Source organism: Eimeria tenella, genomic scaffold (genome assembly GCF_000499545.2).
Source record: "Eimeria tenella Houghton genomic scaffold, Eth_scaff3156, whole genome shotgun sequence".
NCBI lineage: Eukaryota > Apicomplexa > Conoidasida > Eucoccidiorida > Eimeriidae > Eimeria > Eimeria tenella.
The window spans coordinates 1-644 of NW_013543016.1; the positions used below are offsets into that span (position 1 = coordinate 1).

The following is a 644-nucleotide window of genomic DNA, read 5'->3' on the forward strand; positions in this document are numbered from 1 at the left end:
GCTGCAGCAGCAGCAGCAGCAGCAGCAGCCGATGTTGTTGCTGCTGCTGCTGCGTTAGCCTCCTCACTAAAGGTCTGGCCCCCAGCAGCAGCTGTTGCTGCTGACGCATGCGTTTGCTGCTGCAGCTGCTGCTGCTGCTGCTGTGGGGCTGCTGAAGCGAGCTGCACCCTCAAGGGGGGCCCCCCCGGGGGGCCCACTGGGGGGCCCCCAGGGGGCCCCCCTGGGGGCCCCGCTGCATTTTCTGCTCCCAGATGAGCAGCAGCAGCAGCAGCAGCAGCAAGAGCAGCAAAGAGAGAAAGAAGGAGACAGAAGGAGACAGCTGGGGGGGGGCCCCTGAGGCTCATGGTGGGGTTGTTGTAGTGTCTCCTTTTGCTGCAGCGGGGGCCCCTGGAGGTGCAGCAGCAAAAGAGCAGCAGCAAAGTTCGCGCTGCTGCTGCAGAGACAAAAAGAGAAAAAACAAAAATGAGAAAAGCAAAAGACAAAAGAGACAAAGGAGACACTTGGCGCGCTGCAGTGTCTAGACACTCCAAACAAATTGGTGCTGTACGTACACCCCACAAAGAAAAAGCATTTGCTGCAGTTGCTGCTGCTGCTGCTGCTGCTGCTGTGGCTGCGGCTGCGGCTGCGGCTGCGGCTGCGCGGCG

At 60.9% G+C, this 644-nt stretch overlaps 1 protein-coding gene across 1 annotated transcript; it reads left to right on the forward strand.

Annotated features, from left to right (window-relative positions):
* Positions 1-251: 251 nt before the first annotated feature.
* On the forward strand, positions 252-521 carry ETH_00040750 (uncharacterized protein; the record flags this gene model as incomplete). Its single annotated transcript, XM_013376113.1, has 1 exon — positions 252-521. One exon carries the CDS (start codon positions 252-254, stop codon positions 519-521), a length of 270 nt encoding a protein of 89 aa, XP_013231567.1.
* Between the last annotated feature and the right edge of the window lie 123 nt (positions 522-644).